The sequence below is a fragment of the Vulpes lagopus genome, chromosome 4, assembly GCF_018345385.1.
Source record: "Vulpes lagopus strain Blue_001 chromosome 4, ASM1834538v1, whole genome shotgun sequence".
Classification (NCBI taxonomy): domain Eukaryota; kingdom Metazoa; phylum Chordata; class Mammalia; order Carnivora; family Canidae; genus Vulpes; species Vulpes lagopus.
The window spans coordinates 86018631-86038571 of NC_054827.1; the positions used below are offsets into that span (position 1 = coordinate 86018631).

Here is a 19941-nt window from a genome sequence, read left to right on the forward strand (position 1 = left end):
CAAACCTCTACAAGGGACTCAACATAATTCCACAGTTCCAAAAATCCCTCAGACATGACCCTGTTATATGTCATTTATCCCTCTCTCATCACTGCCGGCTCTCTTCCAAGTTCGGGGGTTCAATCCACACCTGGTAGCCAGTGTGGCCACGTGGCTGACTCTCGTCATACAGACAGGAATGGAAGTGAAGCGTGCCACTGCCGTAACATTTGCATTAGAGGGAATCAGAATCAGTCCTGGGCTTATTCTCTTTCTCGTTCCTGAGTCCAGGGCTCTGCATGTGGTGGCAGGCAAGCGCAATGCTCTGCGGGATGGCCAACTCGTAAGTTAAGAAGAACCTGGGTTCCTGAATCCCCACCAGCCTGATGGCTCATTTCAGAATTGGAAAAGAAAGCCAATGAAGCAGAAGACACCCAAAGTCCTCCTTCCCTCAGTTCTCACTTGTGGGTGACAGCTGCACCATGCTCTCTTTGGCTTGAAACGTTAGCACAACTTCATCTACTTGACATAAATCCACTTGGCCATTGCAGTAATTCTGAGGACAGATAGGCGTCTTATTTCACAGGTGAGGAACTTAGCCTCAGTTGGCTCAGTAGCCCATCCAAGGTCAGAGTGATGGCTGGGCCATGTACCCTGAGCACTCGGCCTGTTCATGAGTATCGAGCTGCCATTAGATGAACCGAGCTGTTTGGGCAGCAATGAGTTCTGTGTGCCTGGGGGTGGTCACAGGTGGTCAAATGTGGGCTGGGGTGTCACAGGAAAGGTTCAAGCACTGAAAGACAGTGGGACTCAATGACCCTTGATATGTTTTCTAAGGATCCCCCCCATCTCTGATATTTTAGTGCCTTGCAACATAGGCTTCTTCCAAACTTTACTTTCTCCTGAACTTTAGAAGTAAAAGAATATCCGAAGAAGCCCATTGCTACAAAGAAGGCAAGGTAGAAAAATGCAAAAAGAAATCAATGAAGAGACTAACGAGATTTTCGAGAATCAAGAAAGGCAAAATTTAATTTGCATATAGGTATAACCCACACCCCACCTGGCAAGTGTTAGGCCACGGCACAAACCCCTCTGTCAGAATCACAAATGTCAGCAGATTTGCAGTTACTGGACACAAATATTATGCTCCTCAAGGTAACACACGGGTCTGTCCATCACACACACACAAATAACAAAGAAATACATTTAAATAATTCTCTGCCAAAGAGAGCTGAGGATGGTAATCATGTTACCTCACATTTGGACAGCACATTACAGTTTACACTCTAACCCATGTTGTCCTGATGACAGCCCTGTGAGGTAGGCAGCACAGGAATCACAATTAGTTCCATTTTGCAGATGAGGAAATGGGCTCAAGGAGGTTTTAGCACTGGCCTAAGGTTTCCCAGCTTGCAGGTGGACATCTGGGTCTTGGACTCAGAGCTAGGGCACCTCGGCCAGCTCTTTCACAACTGCTTTTCTAGGGAAAAACGACATGGGCTGTGCAAAAGACAGTAGCTCAACATCAAGTAGATCTCTTCTTTTTCTTGGGCAGATGAGATCAAGTACAATCAACCCTAATGTTAATTTTAGGCTGTGTGGCAGCCAAAATGAATAATTATCTCAATCATCACCCATGTGTTTATACCTATAACAAAATGGTTGTTTTCTACTCTTTCTCTGCCCTGCCTTAATTTTAAGTCACCCACAGCCATGGAAAAATGACACTGTGATTAGATTTCATTGACTCAAGTCTTATTACCAGGATTCACATAGTGGCGTTGTAATCAAGTCACTATCTAAACTTAAAATCTGCTCTCTTGCTGAAATGAAAGTGAATTAAGTTCATTTATTCCTTCTGGCTGTGGACATTAGCCTGGCTTTATTCTCTAGCCATAAATAACATATAATTTATTCCACCATGTAATATATATCCCATATATAGTATATCCCATTTCAAGAGTAGTAAAAAAAAAATGATAAACTTCACAGGTTGGATTTTAAAAGTCTTTAAAGCAAAGAGAAAGTTTTTTGTCAGGGGGAATAAAATCGAACTTTAAAAGAAAAGCTAAATAAAATCCTTTATTTTAAAATAAAAGTTAATGGGGTGGGGGGGGAATAAGCCCTCTATCGCATTATTTTTTTAGTTGAGAATTTAAAAAGTGGCCCAATCATTGCCGACCGAAGGCTATATCTTTTATAATATGGTGAGAGAAGAGGTGCTAGTCTGTCATCATATACTCCAGAACGGATTCTCTTCCAAGTTATCCAGGTTCTATGAGTTTCATTTGTTTTTAAGCAGTGCTTTAAGATTAAAAAAAAAAAAAATCTAACAAACAGTGCTGGGGGCTTTGTGTGAGAGCCACTGGCAAATATTGCAACAGTAGTTTAAAATTCTCTCTTTAGATTCCTTCAGAGAAATGCTAAGGAAAAGTGACAACATTCTACTTCATGCCTAAATCTGTCACATAATATATTGGCTTAAGTAAGAGATTTGTCCCTGCAGCAAAACTGGATGTCTTAGCTAATAACGAAAGGCATCCCCTAAAAGTCCCAAGGTAATTTCATTGACAGTACAAAATGTGGGTATTCAGCTGAAAGCATGAAATTGGCTTTTTTACTTCTGATTTTCTAGGTTAATTTTGCGATAATATAAGTATTTGCTATTTGGTTGTTGGGGGCTGACCTGCCTTTGAGTCTTAGAAGTGGGTCTCATATAATGGAATAGAGGCAGACACAGCTGGGAGTGCACAGTGCAACACTAAATACACACTTGAAAGGCAGAAGAGGATGGGTGCCTTAACAATCAAAAGCACTACAAGTTGCTCCTGGCGATTTTAAATGTGACCAAATTGAGGTTTTTTAGAATGCACATTCTTATCCCAGATGGTGCAGAAATGGTGCAGGTCATCAAAAGGAGCACCCCTGGAGGTAGAGTTCTCTCTCTTGCAGTTCCAGCAAGGTTTCCGACTCTAGTAAGCAGGAGGGGCGTGTAATTCAATAAAACACTAAAGGTCATGGTAGCAATTGATGGTTCCTATAGCTGACCACTGGGGGCGCTTACAACATTCTACAGGAAAACCCCAGAAACCTTTGTCACTGGGTTGAGGAAACCTGGGCTCTCCGAGAAAGGGGAGGAGCATTTGGAAATTCCTCGGTCTCTCATTTTTCTTTAGTAAGAATGGCTGCAGTGCCTCTGCAACATTTGGGTTAGAGAAATAATGGTCCAAACTTCCCGGGAAAGTGCACACAGAATGACCTCTTCGCCCCTGGGAAACTTTGGGGGGCTTCAAAGCAGAGCGCATGGACCTTCCCACATGTTTGTTTTGCCTGAAACTACGATGTGTGTGGTGCTGTCACTGATTTTTCCTGGGCTTAGTCCACCTTCCAAGACTGTGTTTTTGAGCCAAGAAAGTTAACCTTTATTTTCCTTTTCTTCTGCAAGACGTTGAGGTCTTGCAGTTGACATATATTAGTTCAAACCCTCAGTTTGTGAACACTGTGAAATAAATTGCACGTTATGCAGTTAGGATCCAGACAACCCATGCTTCTTATCATGCATCAAGATGCATCAACCTCTTATTTGAAACTAAAGAGAACAAACAAGCAACTTTAAAAAAAAAAAAAAAAGAAAAAAAGAAAAAAAGCATTCATTAGTAACCCTCCTGGGGTTTAGTGCTACACTGTTGGCTAATATGAGCTATTGAAAATATTTTTTGGAATGGTCTTCAAATATTATAAATAGTTTCTTTTACTTACTTGGTATCTCACTAGATAGTTATGTACAGAGATGGCCCTTACCATGCAGGAAAAATGTACATTTTCCACTTCTATGGTACATTAGGAACGCTAGTGCTTCCACTGGGTCTTACGAGCCGGCACATTGAACGTATTAGGCAGCCGTTAGTTCTAACAAGAGAATTAAAGTGCAAAGAAGGAGGGAAAACAGCTAGACAGGTCAATTTTTTTTTTCACTGTCAGCATCAATATACTTCATGCCTCCAAGAGAAACCAGCAGGTGCAATAGGCTCAGGTACCAAGAACTCTGTATTTTGCTGTTTCTTCTTGTAAAGCAGAGCTCTCCCTGAGAAGAGAAGAGGGAGGTGAACGCGAGATAGCCCTATTTCTGCAGCAACCATCAATCCTGGAAAAAGCCGCCTCACCTCCCAGCCCGGGCAGTGGCGACCCCTGCACTGCGTCTTCTGATGCAAGCGCTGTTGAGCGGTGGGTCCCCGTGCCCCCACACATGGAATGTGTTCCCTCAGAAGTATCCCCAAATTGTAAACCAAGGATGACCGGTGCAGGACCGTCTACCAACAGCACACAGACGTGTGGGTTTGCAAGAGAAAATCCTGTTGAACAGCGTTCTAGAAAATACAACCAGTATTTGCAGGGAGCGTAAAAATGGTTTGTGCAAATCAGAAAAAAAAAAAAAAAAAAAGGAGAGAGAGAGAGAGAAATCCGCCTTCACCGTGGGGAGGGCAGGGGGCAAGCGGGGGAGGTGCGGGGGCGCGCCTGCAGCCACCCGCGGCCCACGCATGCGCAGTCCGCTCCCTGCCCTCGGGTGTCCCCGGGCCTGCTGCCTCCGGACCAAAGCAGCAGTTGCAGGCGGTGCGGCTCCTCCCACGTGAGCTCGGAGGCGCCCGAACCATGCACGTGCTGGATGCCGGGGCTGCTCGAGCGCCAGCCCAGCAGACGGAGCCTCGGCCACTCTGGACGCTCCTCCGGAGGCGGCGGGCGGGCCGGGGGAGGGTGGTGCTCGGTTGCTCGGCGCAGCGCCCCCCGGAGAAGCGCACCCTCGGCTCACCGCCCCCCGCCCCCGAGTCTGCAGCATCCGGCTCCCGCCCAGGACAGGGGCTTCGCGGGCTGGAGGCGGCCTGGGTGCGCCCGGAGGAAGGAGGAGGCCGCGGGGCGGGGCATGCACGGTGCGGGGGCCCAGCCTCAGGCCGGGAGCCGGGGCTCGATTTTGAGGGACAGTTCGTAGAGCGTGTCTTCGTCTATGATGAGGGCTTTGTCGAGCAGGTACTGGGTGACCTGGAGGAACAGGGAAACGCCGGCCGTGGGCTCGCTCCGAACACTGTCCCCCCAGTGCAGTCTGACACAACTCCACATGACCCCTCGAGCATTTAAAAATGTTACGGGACTTTTTAAAAAGAGATCATGAATATATTCTCATTAGAAAGGAAAGAAGAAAGAAAAAAGAAAAAAAAGAAAAGAAAAGAAAGAAAAAGAAAAGAAGGAAGGAAGGAAGGAAAAAGATGAGGAAGGGGGAAGAAGAAGAAGAGGGGGAGGGGGAGGAGGAGGAGGAAGAAGAAGAAGAAGAAGAAGAGAAGAAAGAAGAAGAAGAAAAAGAAGAAGAAAGAGGAGGAGGAGGAGAAAGGGAGGGAAAGAGAAAAGAGAAGAAGAAGAAGGAAGAGAGGAAGAAAGAAAAAGATAAAGAAGAAAGATGAAGGGGAAGAAGGAGGAGGAGGAGAAATGGAGGGAGGGAGGGAAAGAAAGGAAAGAAGAAAAAGAAAGAAAGAAAGAAAGAAAGAAAGAAAGAAAGAAAGAAAGAAAGAAAAAAGAAAGAGGAAGGGAGGGAGAAAGAAAAAAGAAAGAAAGAAAAAAGCCAAAGGGGAAGAAGAAGGAGGAGGAGGAGAAACGGAGGGAAGGAAAGAAAGGAAAGAAAAGAAGGGGAAGAGGAAGAAGAAGAAGGAAGGGAGGGAGAAAGAAAAAGAGACAGAGGAAGAAAAAAGAAAGAAAGAAAAAAAAAAAAAGAAGAAGCCGAAGGGGAAGAAGAAGGAGGAGGAGGAGAAAGGGAGGGAGGGAGGGAGGGAAAGCCAGCCAGCCAGCCATACACTTCCCATCCTCTCCCAGCTCCTAACCCCAGGCACTTCCCTGAAGAGGCGCCACTGCTACCATTTGGTTTGCATTCTCTTTAGATCCTACATGTACTTACAGAAACCTGTTTTCCCCTTGTAATCCTAAGGTACATCTTACTCTGCTTTCACATCTTCACTGTGAGGCAGGGAGAGCTCCCCACATCGGTCCACAGAGTGTGAACGCTGTGCAGCACTAATATGTGATCCACCAGTTTAGTCAACAACTTTTTATAGAGAGGGGTGTTTGCTCTTGACATTTCACTATCACACAAAGGGACAGTAAAATCCTCGTTAGCACATTTGCTTGGTGCTCACAGGGGAATGTTCCTTGGAGACGTGCATTCACTTCTAGTGGACGTGAGAAGTGAAAGGAAAGGAAATGACACTAAAATAAGAATGTTGGGGCCTGGTGTATTTCTGTGGAAATAGTTCTTTACTTTTATTGAGCTAAAACTTACGTAGGCATAGCTCATGGTCTGCTCAGCTTTACATCGATATCACAGTTGGACAACCCCACTCCCCCAGGAAGTGCTCATTCAGCTTCCCTGTCTGCTCCCAGAAGCGGCCATGGCTGTGATTTCTATTACCACGCATTAGTTTGGTCTACTCGAGAATTTGGGTTTTTTTGTGTGTGTTTTTCTTTTCTTTTTTCGAGAACTTTATAGAAGCAGAAGCATACAGTATGTAGTAGTCTAAGAAATATTTTATGTAAAGTCAATTTGCCGACATATAGTATAACACCCTACAGCATATACTTGTGTGTCTAGCTTCCTTCACCCAGTGTGCTCTTCCGAAGTCCTTTCAGGCTGTGGCAAGTATCACAAGTCTGCCCTGTTGTTGTGTCTCCTGTGAGACACACAACATCTGTAGATCCATTCACCTATTTATGGACCCCTGGGCTGTTTCCAGTTTGGGGCTATTATTAAGAAATGCTATGAACACTTCATACAAGACTTTCAGTGGCCATGTTGTCATGTGCCCCTGGATAAATACCTGGGAGGGATATTCCTGGGTCATCAGGTAGATGCATATTTAATGTTTTAAGAAATATCCACAGGGCACAGTTTTCTAAAGTGGATGAACCATGTTATTCTCGCCAGCAATGTAGAAGAGTTGTGGTTGTTCAGTTCATCAATTTTTAATTCTAACAGGTGATGCAAAATAACCTCTGAAACTGCAGTACCTGGTATTATTGTGCACAAACTAATGTTCGGGATTTCCAGTATTTTAAAATTTTGTTTATCTATAAGGTGGAAATGATGCCTCATTATAATTTGTGTTTCCCCTTCTCACTAGTGAAGTTAAGCATTTAAAAAATATTTATTGGCTAATTTTGTTTCTTATTCTGTGAGTTCACCTGTTCATAATTTTGCTGATTTTTCGATTGAGTTGTTTATATTTTTCTTACAGACTTATAGAAAGACTTTCATTCTGTCTCTTTGTTTCTACGTATTACAATTATCATCTCCTAGGAGTGCCTGGGTCACTCAGTTAGTTAAACATCCAGCTGTTGATTTTGGTGAAGAGCTCAGGGTTGTGAGATCGAGCCCCTGGTCAGACTCTGTGCTGAGTATAGAGCCTGCTTAAGATTTTCTCTCTCTCTTCCTCTCCCTCTGCCCCACCCAGCACCCCATTCTTGCTCTCATTCTCTCTCACAAAAAAATTTGTTTTCAAAACAATCATCTCCTAGTTGACTGGTTTTATTTTTGCTTTTTAAATAATTGCATTTTGTCATACCAAAGTTTAATTTTGATGCAGCAAACTTATTCAAGCTTGTGTCTTACAGTTCATATGTTCTGTATTTAGGAAGATCCTTCAAATCTAAAGGTTGTGAATATTTTGTACTATATTTTATGCAAATAATTTAATATTTGTTTTTATATTTAGGTAATGAACTCATCTGGACTTTTTCTGCGTGTGTGACTTATCAGCTGTAGAGCCAAAATTCCTATTCTTTTACTTGACTGGTCAATTTCTTTCTGGCACTTTCTTTAAATGCCTCCCTTATTCCATATTAGATTTTCATATAGACAAAATCTGTATCTGGACTACATCCCACTCCACTGAATTTGTATTCTTATGCCAATGTAGTCCTGTTTTATTCACTATAGCTTTAGGAAATGCATGTGTATCTGGTAGGAAAAGCTCTTATTTTTTCCAAAAAAAAATCCTTGTCTTTTTTTTTTTTTTTTTTGCCAATCTAAGCTGACTTATGGGTTTCACAATAAATTTGTCAAGTTCCATGAAATAATAAGGAAAACATGGCTGTGAGTTATATGTGAATCTTCTGTACTACCCTCTCAATTTTTCTGTAAAGCCAAAATGATTCTAAAAAATAATACCTATTTAAAAATGAAAAAAGAAAGAAAGAAAGGCCAGTTGTGGCTGTAACAGAGGAAGAAGGGGGGTACATGATGTGAGATACATCCTGAAAGATGACAGGGGCCATATAATCTAAGACTTATGAGACACATCAAGACTTTTTCTTTCTTCATCCTAAGAGCAATGAAACATCTATGAAATATTTTATGCAAGGGACATTTTCCTCTGTGTTTCAGAGAGTTCTATCTGACTGCAATTTGTAGAATGGACTTTGCATTCTAGAGTGAATGCAAGTAGACAGGTAACAGATAATTGGTGGCTTGGACCAGGGTGGTGATGGTGTAGACAGGTTCACGAGAATACAGAATATACAACAGATAGAACTTGATAAATTGATGTTCTTTTTGCCTGCCTGCCTGCTTGCTTGCTTGCTTAATCAGAGTTGCCAAAGATTTGTCTATTCAATTGGTCTTTTCTGTGAGTCAGCTTTAGATATTATCAATCAACTTAACCACTGTTTCTAATTCATAAATTCCCACTGTTTCTTTATTAGTCCCCTTAACAACCACATGATATTACCTTTGGCTGATGGTCTATTCGATAGCAAGTCTGCTGGAATTGGCGTATCTCTCTGATGATGTGTGATATCTAATAGAGAAACAATAACAACAAAAGCAAAGCAAAAATATTTCCTTGTATCGCCACACATTCTTCCTGGCCCTGCTCACAAGTAGGCAAGGGCTGACTTCCCCTCCCAGGGAAGGGTCAGAGCCCTGCCCTATCATTTTCTATGCCCAGCCAGGGCTTTCTTGCCCTTCAATGAGCCACGTGAAATGCAGCAAGACACTGAATTCACAATCAGAGGAACAGCTGGCACTGGGTGTGCCCTCAAGTTCAGAGGTGGCAAGCTTGGGGCATTACTGTCCTTGGGCTCCTTGTTTCTATCTTGGTGCTCAGAACCTGGTTGTCCAGCAAGAAGCCTTCCACATCTGTGTCTTCGACAGTCGTCCCTGGAGCTTTATTCCCCACCCCTTTGCCCAGGCTGCAAGCTGAAACAACCCTGCTGAAAATCACTTCAATCAGCCACAGCAGATTAATTAAACGCAGTGTCCCTTATCCCCGCTGCCTCAAAATGCAAAAGCAGTGACCTCCCTGACTAAGCCTCTTCCCTATAAGCCACTGGAATCGCTGCATCAGGCGGACGATGAAATTATCACCTACCATTCTCATTTTGGAGAAATTAACGAGGCCTTCCTCAGTAAAGTTTGGTGTTCCTTCTTCAATAAAGGCCAGGTCTGTCAGGTACATCCCCAGATAAGGAACAGCTGGGGGGTTACAGCTGCAAAACCAAGAGACGTTGTTCTCAAACTCATTCACACAAGCAGTGATTCCCCTCCCCTGTTTCACAGGAAACAACTATGCTGCTTCAATCCTGAAGAATAAAGCCTTATCATTCCGTCTTCCCAAACATACTCTTGATATTGAGTTTCCAATACATCTCACAACAGAATCTAAAAGAAAATTACAGCCCATATCTTACAATGTGCTTGAGACATGTTCAAACAACAGGATGTCTTGCAGACAAATACAAAATATGTGCTTAGCAGTACTTGGCTGCAGTACTTGTAACCTGGCCATACTTCTCCCAGGAGTAAGAGCATGCAGGAAGCTTAAAGAACTGGGAAGAAAAATCAATGTGGTTAGAGCTTGTAAAACTTGTTTTCTGTTTTGGTTAGTATTTCAATGTTTTACAAGGTAACATTTCAATATTTACAAGATGATATTCGATGTTAATGGATATCCCCATTGCACTCTAAGGCGATGCCTTCTCTCTTTTTTTTTGTTTTAGGGGGTTACCTTGGGTCTTCTCAGAGTCAAGAGTGAGGACACAGGCTTTTGAACCAGAGAGAACTGGGTCTGAGTCCCAGCAAGAACACTTGCTAAGTGATGCTGGGCAAACTATGCAAACCACAGTCTCCTCATTGTGTTTAGGTTAATAAATACCAAATCAAGAAACTTTTTATAGTAAAAGATGCTTTTATTTTGGAGTAAAAGCTGATGTTATTTTCTTCTTATTTGGGATAGTCTGCATGCCACGTGTCTGATTACAAGACAATTACTGTATGCATAAAAAGAAAAATCAGGAAAATACCTAGATGATGGAAGTCATTTCCCATTTGTTTTTTTTTTTTCAAGTAGGATGTAGGCCACTATTTGTATACTGTATACATTTTTAAGATATATTTCTGAGTTGTGAATAACTTAATAATTGAGATAAACATACTTTTTAAGGGTTTCTCTGAGATTTTTAAATCTTCCTTCAGATGAAACGGTCTTCTGAAGCTTGTCCATTAGAGCTTTTGTCTAGAAAGAAACAAATGACTTAGCATGTCATAAAAATACTCCTGTGGTTTGACAAGATGGGTAAGTTACTAAGAGATCCTCAATTCCCTTCTACAGTTGCAGGTGCTGATACCTTTGTCAGACTGTTGTGATATGATATTATTTTCAAAATACAGACATGGGGCATTATCATCTAATTTGATTGATTAAAAAAAGAAACAAGCATGTGAAGAAGAGAAATTGACTACACTGCTCATTTAGTCAAAAAGAGGAAAATGAAAAGTTGCAATGCATGAGAAATTTAGAGATTTAAAGACTTGATAAAGCACATGTTGAATTACAGAATATTAAAGGAGAGGTTTCATGTCAGGTGGTTTTCATGGTAAATCTTTTGGGTGTTAATTTCCAAATCATCAAAACACAGATTTGGTTGCTTGGCTATCTTCTGCTACAAACCCTTTGTTTTGTGATCTTCTTCATCAACTTGTTAGAAAAGTTTAAGTGACATTTACCAAGAAATAAAACTGTTGTTGATATTGATATGGAGTTTCTTCCATGGACATGAGAGAATGGTAGGGTGGCCCTTGGGGGTGATGACGCATTCCTGGTAATACCGATGCCCAGGCAGGTTGGCAGGGAAAGGCACCTGGAATGCCCAAGCTGCAACACCTCAGACTAATTTGCCTCAATCTGGAGAGGAGCTGCATGCTTCACAAGAGCTTTCAGAATGACTCAAAGGGCTTCCTTCTCCATCCTGGTTCCTGAGGACTCTGAAAGAAGACAGCCAGCAAGGCCTGGCTGGGATGTAGGTGTGGGGAAATGGGATGGGGCTGGATAGGCCTCTTGCCAGGCCCAGAGCTATCCTTGGGGAGAAAGAAGCTGCAGAAATATAGTCTGTCCTATAGTCACAGACCAAATTTGGTGGACTCCAGACTGCACATTCCACCAGGCCTTCTGGATGTTTCCCAGACAGGACTCTGATCGGAAGAAGAGACAGTATGGTATGATGAGAGTGTCTGAAGAGGAACTTACCTACAACCAGGCACTACCTATGGTGACTAGACTGAGGTTCTAGGCCCTGGAGGATAGTCCCTCACTCATCCTAAAGCCACTTCAAGTGACACATACATGTGGTTGAAATAGTATATTCTATTTAATGCCTCTATCGGAGTATATTCAAATTTGAAAAAAAAAATTTCGATATTAGTCTTATCACCCTATTCCATCATCAGATATTCCTAAAGCCGCATCGTGTCAAAGACATGAATCTCACTTAAGTCAACCACAGGAAAGTCCTAATATTTTCCTTTCTTTCCTCAAATGTTTCTTTAAACTCCAGTTAATTGACATTCAGTATCAGGTGTAGAATTCAGTGATTCATCACTTACATACACTACCTGGTGCTCATCACAACAGGTGCCCTCCTGAATGCCCATCACCTGTTTAACCCATCCCTGACTCCCACCTCTACTCCAGTAATCCTCAGTTTGTGCTCTATAGTTAAGTCTGTTCTCTAGTTTCCTCTTTTTTCCCCCCATGTTCATCTGTTTTGTTTCTTAAATTCCACATATGAGTGAAATCATATGGTATCTGTCTTTCTCTGACTGACTTATTTTCCTTGGCATACTCTCTACCTCTATCCATGTCATAGCAAATGGCAAGATTTCATTCCTTTTTATTGCTAATATTCCAATTTAGTGTGTGTGTGTGTATAGTGTGTGTGTGTGCAGTATATATATATACCACATCTTCTTTATTCATTCATTAGTCAATGCACATTGGACTCTTTCCATAATTTGGCTATCCTAATAATGATGCTGTAAACATCGGGGTGCATGTATCCCTTTGAATGGGTATTTTTGTATCATTTGGGTAAATACCTAGTAGTGCAATTGCTGGATCAGAGGCCTAATATTTTCTTTTTTTTTTTTTTAAGATTTTATTTATTTATTCATAAGAGACACACAGAGAGGCAGAGACATAGGCAGAGGGAGAAGCAGGCTCCATGCAGGGAACTTGATGTGGGACTTGATCCTTGGACCTCAGGATCATGCTCTGGGCCAAAGGCAGGCACCAAACCGCTGAGCCACCCAGGCGCCCCGGCCTAATATTTTCTTAAAGATGATTTAAGAATCTCTTGGTATCAACTCAGATGAAAAAAAATAGGGGAAGGAGAATTAAAGAGAAGGCAGAAGTGTGACTTGCTGATCTTGATGAAGTGTGACAATATCTATGACAGGAGAATATGCTCTTTGTATCCTGTGCCCAACGGCTAAGGCTACCATCGCTTTAGGAGGAGGCAAAATCTAGCCACAACAGGGGCATCAGTGTCCAGCTTTTAGATTCTGAAATAGCTGCTTGAAGCCCATTTTAAAAACAGTATCCTAAGGATACCTGTGTGGCTCAGTTGGTTGGGCGTCTGCCTTCAGCTCAAGTCAGGATTCCAGGATCCTAGGATTTAGCCTCTAGTTGGGCTGCCTGCCCTGTGGGGAGTCTGCTGCTCTTTTCCCTCTGCTCCTCCCCTCTGCCCCTCTCCCCTGTCCATGCTCTCTCATTCTCTCTCAAATAAGTAAATAAGATCTTAAAAAAAAAATTAAAACTAAAAATAGTATTCTAACACCCATTCATCATAAAATCTCTCAAAAAACTAGGAAGAGAGTAGTTTCCTCAATTTTATAAAAGCATTTACAAAACACCTATAGCTAGCATTATCCCTAATGGTGAAAGACTAAATGCTTTCCTTATGAGATTGAAAACAAGGGAAGAATGTCCTTTCTCACCACCCTTATTCAACATAGTATTAGAAGATTAGCTAGAGCAATAAGGCAAGAAAAGGAAATAAAAGCATATGAATTGGAAAGAAATAAGATAATTCCTAATTTACAAGTGACAATTGTGTATGTAGAAAACCTCAAGGAATCTACAAAAAAAGCTCCTAGAACTAATTAGTGAGTTCAGCAAGGTTGCAGACAGAAGACCAACACACACACAAAAAATCAAAGACATTTGTATATATTAACAACGAATGTGTAGAAACCAAAATTAAAACCACAATAACATTTAAAATTTCTCTAAAGAAAATGAAATATTTAAGACAAAAATCTAAAGAATTTATACAAGACTTACATGCTGAAAATTTCAACATGCTGATTTAAGAAAGCAAAGAAAGCCTAAAGAAACGGGGAGACAGACTGTGTTTGTGGACTGGAAGACTCAACAGGGTAAAGATGTCAGTTCTCAAATTGACTGGTTTAATGAAATTCCAATAAAAATGTCAGTAAAGTTTTTTAGACATAATTGTTTTACTAAAATTTATATGGAAAGGCATTCCTTGGGGCCTCTCCACCTAGAGTAGCTAAAATAATTTTGCAACAGAATAAAGTGGGATGGATATAGAAAGAACTCCCAGATCTCAAAGGTAAAAAAAAAAAAAAAAATCCAATTAAAAAATGAGCTGCAGACATTTAATTGAAGAGGATAAACAGATGGTAAACCACCATATGAAAAGATGTTTAACATCATTAGCCATTAGGAAAATGCAAACTAAAACAATAATGAGATATCAAAATGGCTAAAATAGAAAACAGTGATAACACCAAATGCGGGCAAGAATTTGGAGAAACTGGTTCACTCATACTTTGTTGATATGAGTATAAAATGGTACAGTCACCCTGGAAAAGAATTTGACAGTTTCTTATAAAACTAAATGCACAATTGCCATATGATCCAGCATTTGCACTCTTGGGCATTTATCCCAGAGAAACAAAAACTTACAGTCACATAAAACCTAGATGTGAATGTGCATAGCAGCTTTATTTGTAACAGCTCCAACGGAAAACAACCCAGATGTTCTTCAAGGGGTGAATGGTTAAAATGTCCTACATTTATACCATGAGTACTACTTAGCAATAACAAGAAACTAAGTATTGATACATGAATGGATCTCAAGGGAATTTTTTAAAGGCAATCTCAAAATGTCACATACCAGATGATTCCATTTATATAATGTTCTTGAAATGATGAAATTTATAGAGATGGAAAATAGATTTTTGGTTGCCAGGAGTTAAGGAGGGGGCAGGCAGGAACTGGCTATGACTAAAAGGGTGGTGGCAGGAGGGATCCTGGTAAGAACACCGCGTTGTACCTTGACTGCTAGGGTAATACAAGTACATAAAAGTAAATACAGGCACAAATGAGTATATGTAAAACAGATCGTCTGAATAAGGTTAGTGGATGTTAGCAATGTTAACTTTGTGATTGGGATGTTCACAGTTACATGAGAGGTTGCATTGGGGGGCACGAGGTGCCAGATGCAGGGGATTTCTATTATTTCTTCCAAACCGTATGTGAAGCTACAATGATCTCAGCATAAGAAGTGTTGATTGTTTTTAAAACAGTACTTATAAAAGCTGTGGCTTTTATTTGCAAGGTCCAAGACTTTGTTCACAGACAAAAGAATTTGCCTCTAGTACCAGCAGGATGTGAAGGAATCTGGAAAATTCTCCCAGTGCCCTTTGAGAGGGCTAAGGTAGTTATCTACTGATGAAGAGTTAGCCTGCCCACCAGGCGTTACCAAGGGCAGGGCAGCCTGTAGGAAAGGCAGGACACACCCAGCTCGGAGGAGCCAGGGAAGGCCAGGGAGGGCCCAATGGGAGGTGAGATCAGCTAAGCCACCCTGTTCTGGACAGGCCAGGCAAGAACACACATACAACGGGCACATGCAATTCACAGCAGCCTGCACCCGGTGACCAACCAGCAGAAGACTACAACAGGAGACCAGTGGGTGCATGTGAGCTCCCAGAAGCCCAGAGGAGCCCTCCCTTCAACACCCCCCAACACCTGGGAAGAAGGCCGGGAGAAAGGGCAAAGGGGAGATCGTGATTTCATTTGAATCTTAAAAATACTGAATGAAAACGACAGGCATGAACAAGCTGAGTCTAATTAAAAGAAAATTAAGAACGTTTTCTGCACACCTAAGTCATTATGACAAAACTTTACTACATAAATCACCAAAGAAAACAACTAAAAAAAGTGAACACTGAGGCCCTATGGCATTTCTATGCTTACTCTGGGGAGAAAGAGTGGACCCGCGGGACATCGCTCCGTTCACTTGGAGTCAAGGTGTCTTCCCTCAATCAGGAAACAACTCCTGACTATCAACCACACCATTTGAGGCTGTCCCCCTATATGTTTTGCTTTTATTTTTTAAGATTTTATTTGAGAGAGAGAGTGTGTGCACCTGGGTACAGGTGAGCAGGGTAAGGGGCAGAGGGAGAAGCAGGCTCCTCACTGAGCAGGGAGCCCGATGTGGGGCTCAATCCCAGGACCCTGGGATCATGCCCTGAGCCAAAGGCAGACCTTTAACCAACTGAGCCACCCAGGCGCCCAGTGCCCTGTGTATGTTTTAATGCATGTTTTGGGTTGCATTTGCTTTTCAAAATAACCAATTAGAAGGGCACATGAGTGGCACCAATGAAGTGATAAGAACACAGTAATTACCCACACTGGCCCCTTTCTTTGGCAACTGAGCCGCTCAATTGAGTTAATTATTTCCTAATTAGTACTGTTCCTCTGGGCCTCTCCTCTCCGCAGGAGGCTGGGTGGCATGCAGGCGCTCACCTGCTTGGACACCTTGGCCCAGGTTCTCTTCAGCCGGTAGATGGCACTTCTGTTTAAGGCTGAGGTGATCTCCAGCACGCCGTTGTAGTTGTGCAGGCATCGGCAGATGTCCGCCACGGCCACCCACTTCTCTATCGCGTTGGCCCGCGAGCTGACGTCCGCATAGTTCATTATCTGGGAGGCCACCAGGTTACTCATCTGAGACAATGGAAAAGCCAAGAGACGCCAGCTAAGAGCCAAAGGAACGCATTCAGGCAAAGTGCCTAATTAACCATAGAACTGTCAGGAAAATAGGTGCTGAGAGGGATGGAGATCAAAGTTCCTATTTAGATACCAACCTTCTTAAAAGACTAAAGTGTGTGTGGTAATAATAGTAAGAAGAAGAAACTAATGGGAATCTGTTCATCCTCGAAGCGGACAGAGGGATTGTTTGGCATCAACGTGTTGGGGGACCAGGTCATTTTTTTAATCAGTAATTTATTGCAGGAGTTATTTCCAGTAATCACTGAGGAAATGGAAAAGAATGAGCTAACCCCTGAGGAATGGCAACCTTCACGGGTTATGGGTTTCACTCCTTGGAGCCTCTCCACATGTTTCTCTGCCCCTGACATGTGGGGACCAGGAAGCCCCACTTACTTCTTATAAGAAAACATATTTACCCCCAGTCAAATCAAACTCTAACCGGATCCGCTCTCAAGTCAGACACATTTAGGGACAGAGGAAGAGATAACACTCCATCTTATCTCACTGGATCTTTTTCCCACCAGAGTTAATAGGACCTATAGTTTCAAGGCTAAGTACCATAATTCTATTAGTTGAAACCAAGAGAAAAAGAAGCAGCTGGAGCAGCTCAACACTTAGAATACAGAAAGGAAAAGAACACTTGAGGGCTGATTACTAACAAAGGGAAAGCAGGGTCTGTAATCTTATATCCATACACTTTATTTGGCGAATATACTGATTCTCTGACCATTCCATAGGTATTTTAGATGTCTCAGAATTATCACTGTACATATTCATTAAAAAATTATTTTGTGTTGAGCACCTAGAATGGGGTAGGCATTCTTTAGGTTCTGAGAACAGGAAAAACAAATAAATCAGCATCCTTGACTTCAAGGTACTGAGCCTAGTTAGGTGGAAAGGTGAAGGGAGGCAGACACAGACAAGAATCATGTAGTGAAATGCAAAGCTAAGTCTGCATGGAAGATCTGAGGACCTGGAGATAGCAGGGGGCATCTGGCTAGTAGAGAGGAGGCTTCCAGAAAGAGGTCATCCCTGCACTGAGTCCTAAAGGATGGGCACGAATTAGCCACTGCTTTCCATTAAAGGAGAAGAACATTTGGAGAGGGACAGAGGTAGAAGGTGAGGTGTAACAAAGGACCTGGCAGTTAAAAAAAAAAAAAAAAAAGGACCTGGCAGTTGTCTAAGGAGCACAGGGAAGCCTTGAGAGAGACACAGATGCCCAGTAGGCAGGGCTCTTGTAGGCCATGTTGAGTAGCTGGAACTGCATCCTGAAGGTGAGGGGAAGCCACTGACAGGATTTTGTCATGAAAGTGTTATAATCAGTCTTTCAGAAAAGTTATTTCCGTGACACTGTGTGAAGAATGGGTTTGGGGGCAATGAGATGACCATGGAGATAGTGATGTAGGAGCTCCTGGAGAAAGGGTGAAAGGTCAAGTCGAGGTTATGGCAGTAGGAAAGAAGAGGAACAGAAGGGTCTGGGGCATATGTAGATTTAGAGCTCACTAATATATTGAGGAGTGAGGTGGGGTAGGTGACAGAGAAGGGGTCAAAGATGACCTTTAGATTCTGTGCTTGGGTCAGTGCATGGTCTGGGCCACCACGAAAGACTAAGAACATAGCGTAAGATGAAGAAGTAGGCTTGGCAGGTCCAGGAGGTACTAATGCTGAGTTCCATTTGCAATCTGTTGAAGGCATGGTGCAAGTAGCCATCCAAGTGGAGACGTGTGGGTCTGGAATCTGGGATGAAACTTATGATTTGATTGTCCATTATATCACAAGTGTATGGATGGCACAGACCATAGAAACTTATTTCCTGCAGCAGGGTCTCTGCTTCTCAGACAGTAGCCTAGAGGGGTCATGCGTCCTGTCCTTTAGGAATGCGAGAACATTCATTCAGTAAATACAGACTCTGCAAGTACCCTGCACAAAGCACCGTCTTGGGAATCTACACTGTTGTTTTGTATTTTGATGCTGGATGACTAATTTGCCCACGGGGAATCCTGATGGTCTTTTTTAACATCATCATTATTCCTCTTACTGTATTTTAGTAGAACTGGAAAGGGAGCCTTCCCTTTGCCTAGATAGGCCTGAAGACACTCCCACCTATGTGGTTCTGCCAAAGGATGAAAATCATTAGGACAAAGCCAATTAGGAGTTGGTGGGTATAAAAGTAACTCTGTCTTACTGCTGGAGAAAAGCAAGGCAGGGAGATGGACCAACAGCTGGTCACCATTGTGCACAGCTGCAGTAACACTGTAATTATGCTCCAAGGGGTCCCTGCCAACCATGGAATGCATGTGTCCTGAGTGTTCGGTAATAATGGGGATGATTTCTACTAATCCAGCCTTACTGTCACCAGCACCACTAGAGACCAGGGACACATGTGCTATTAGAACTAGTCAATGTATAACCACAAAGTAATGATGATTATAACAATAGAGCAGCAATCTATGCGTCACTGGGCACTTACCAGACTTGGGTACCATCAAAAGTGAATCTCTTAGGTCTGGAAGTTAACCGGAAGTTATTACATCATTGTGTACAATTAGAGAAAATACAAGCTTTTTTTTTTTTTTTAAAGAAACATTTTGTCAGTTTTGTTTAAAGAGTGGGTAATAGATTTGCTTAATTTAGAGAAGAAGTCTTAAGACCCTGATACTCATCTTCTATAACATGCCTTACGTTTTAATTTTAGGTTACTCACATCATTGAAGTGTTGGCTGGTTTTCATAATGTAAGGTGTTCTTTCATTTTTATCCAGCTTCATCCACCCCTGCCCAAGAAATTCTCTGTAAGTGCAAAAGAGAACAGAAAACCAATTCAGTTTTTTAAATGGTGGCTACAATCTCGAACAATGAGCATGAATATTATATACATTAAATTTGTTCCTCTCACATGAATTTTGGCTCATCTCCACGATTTTACTGCTTGATGCCAAATAGAAAAATGGTTTTCAATTTCCACCTTTCTCTTATAAAGGTTTGGAACTCTGTCCTTATTAGGATCATGATAAAGACTTCTCTGAAATTGGAACACAATGACCAATTCAAGAAGAGTAAAGAGGCTAAGGACCAAGTCAGGAACCAAGATTATTTTCCCTGGATCAGCTTAAAAATTTTTTAAGCCTTAGTAGAAGGGCTGAAAAATCTATCACTATGAAAAATGTTAATGATGAGTAACGTGTTTTCCTCCACTTTGCTCTGATATTCTCCAGGACAATGTCAATTCCATGGGCAGGGATTTTCCTTTGCTCTCCCCAGAGTCCAGAACAGGACACACAGTGAAGGCTGAATAAACACTGCTGCTACCACATCATATGGTGAAGGCAGTTACAGTGGTAGGAGCTCAGTCCAGTGGAAGGTCTGTCTTCTGAACAACCTCCCTGCTCCTTCACTTCACTGATCGCAGAGGGCAATGGACAGCTAAGCTGGAGCATGCAGGAAGTATTCTGTATAGGCATGACTACACGTAACCTGAAATGAAATGACTCTGACACAGGAGCACCTGGGTGGCTCAGTGGTTGAGCATCTGCCTTCGGCTCAGGTCATGATCCCGGGGTCCTGGGATCCAGTCC

At 42.3% G+C, this 19941-nt stretch overlaps 1 protein-coding gene across 4 annotated transcripts in view; it reads right to left on the reverse strand.

Annotated features, from left to right (window-relative positions):
- Positions 1–980: 980 nt before the first annotated feature.
- The window catches only part of RASGRF2 (Ras protein specific guanine nucleotide releasing factor 2), a 238392-nt gene continuing 219431 nt past the window's right edge, over positions 981–19941 (reverse strand). For 2 of the 4 annotated variants that reach the window (XM_041752325.1, XM_041752326.1), the window contains exons 22-27: positions 19072–19156; positions 16125–16322; positions 10447–10526; positions 9384–9501; positions 8742–8810; positions 981–4063 (exon numbers count right to left, since the gene is read on the reverse strand). In XM_041752325.1, coding sequence (XP_041608259.1) covers positions 3938–4063; positions 8742–8810; positions 9384–9501; positions 10447–10526; positions 16125–16322; positions 19072–19156 — 676 coding nt within the window. In that variant the 3' untranslated portion in view covers positions 981–3937. Of the gene's footprint in view, positions 5014–8741; positions 8811–9383; positions 9502–10446; positions 10527–16124; positions 16323–19071; positions 19157–19941 lie in introns of all 4 variants that reach the window. The other 2 variants (XM_041752327.1, XM_041752328.1) reach the window with 1 other exon arrangement.